The sequence below is a fragment of the Bison bison genome, unplaced genomic scaffold (genome assembly GCF_000754665.1).
Source record: "Bison bison bison isolate TAMUID 2011002044 unplaced genomic scaffold, Bison_UMD1.0 scf7180017864178, whole genome shotgun sequence".
Classification (NCBI taxonomy): Eukaryota; Metazoa; Chordata; class Mammalia; order Artiodactyla; family Bovidae; genus Bison; species Bison bison.
Genome location: NW_011494750.1, coordinates 2,155,703 through 2,156,533, shown reverse-complemented (window position 1 = coordinate 2,156,533; position 831 = coordinate 2,155,703). Strand labels below are relative to the sequence as shown.

The 831-nt window shown below is 51.7% G+C and overlaps 1 protein-coding gene across 5 annotated transcripts in view; it reads left to right on the top strand.

Moving 5' to 3' along the window:
- Positions 1-831, top strand: part of ACP2 (acid phosphatase 2, lysosomal) — a 7,504-nt gene that overhangs the window by 385 nt on the left and 6,288 nt on the right. For 4 of the 5 annotated variants that reach the window (XM_010842374.1, XM_010842373.1, XM_010842376.1 and 1 more), the window contains exon 2: positions 459-554. In XM_010842374.1, coding sequence (XP_010840676.1) covers positions 459-554 — 96 coding nt within the window. Of the gene's footprint in view, positions 1-54; positions 329-458; positions 555-831 lie in introns of those variants that run through there. The other variant, XM_010842378.1, reaches the window with a different exon arrangement.

Genomic DNA, 831 nt, shown 5'->3' with positions numbered 1-831 from the left:
CTGGCCTGCGGGGTTGGGGGCCAGGGTTCGCAGTTTTTGTGACGCCCTGGGGTATTTAGGGTGGGGGGCAGGGTGCACGGAGTTCTGTATTAGAGGATAGATAGGTGAGTCTGCCTTGGGACTGGGATGTAGTTCAATGATTAATAAGAGATTCCCTTCTAAAGCAACCTTTGGTCGATTTTTTTTCCCAGTTCCCCCGCCCCCACCCACCCCACACATACACCTGCATTGCTTTCATTTCTTTCCCTTTCCCTCCTGTACTTTCGGTTTTCCCAACGTCTCCAGCGGCATTGCTTAGCCAAGTTAGAGTCTCTGGAGGCTGCAAGAAGTTAGTGACTTCTAGGTTGGGGTTTTTCACAGTGGGTAGAGTTAAGGTTCTCAACATGGGGCAGGGGTTGGCTCTGTGTCCACACCAAGGAGACCCTCTGACCTCTGGGCTAACCACTTTCTTTCCTCAGCTGTACCGACATGGAGACCGCTCTCCAGTGAAAGCGTATCCCAAGGACCCCCATCAGGAAGACAAATGGCCCCAGGGCTTTGGTCAGCTAACCAAGGTGGGTCAGGAGCCAGCTCTCTCTCAGGATGAGCTGTAGAACCGGTGACCTCTGGAGCAGGCTGCAGAACTCACCAAACTGCTTTTCCCCATGTGCATGCTAACTTTGGCCACATTTCTTCAGCTTACTTTCATCCGTGCCCAGATTAAAATGAGCACACACAATGCATGCACAATCAACCCCTTAATAAACGACTTGTGGGATCAGATTAACCCACTCCTGCTTCCAACCACAAGGTGGAAAGCAGCCGTGGCTAAGCCCTATTGTTCTCATGAGC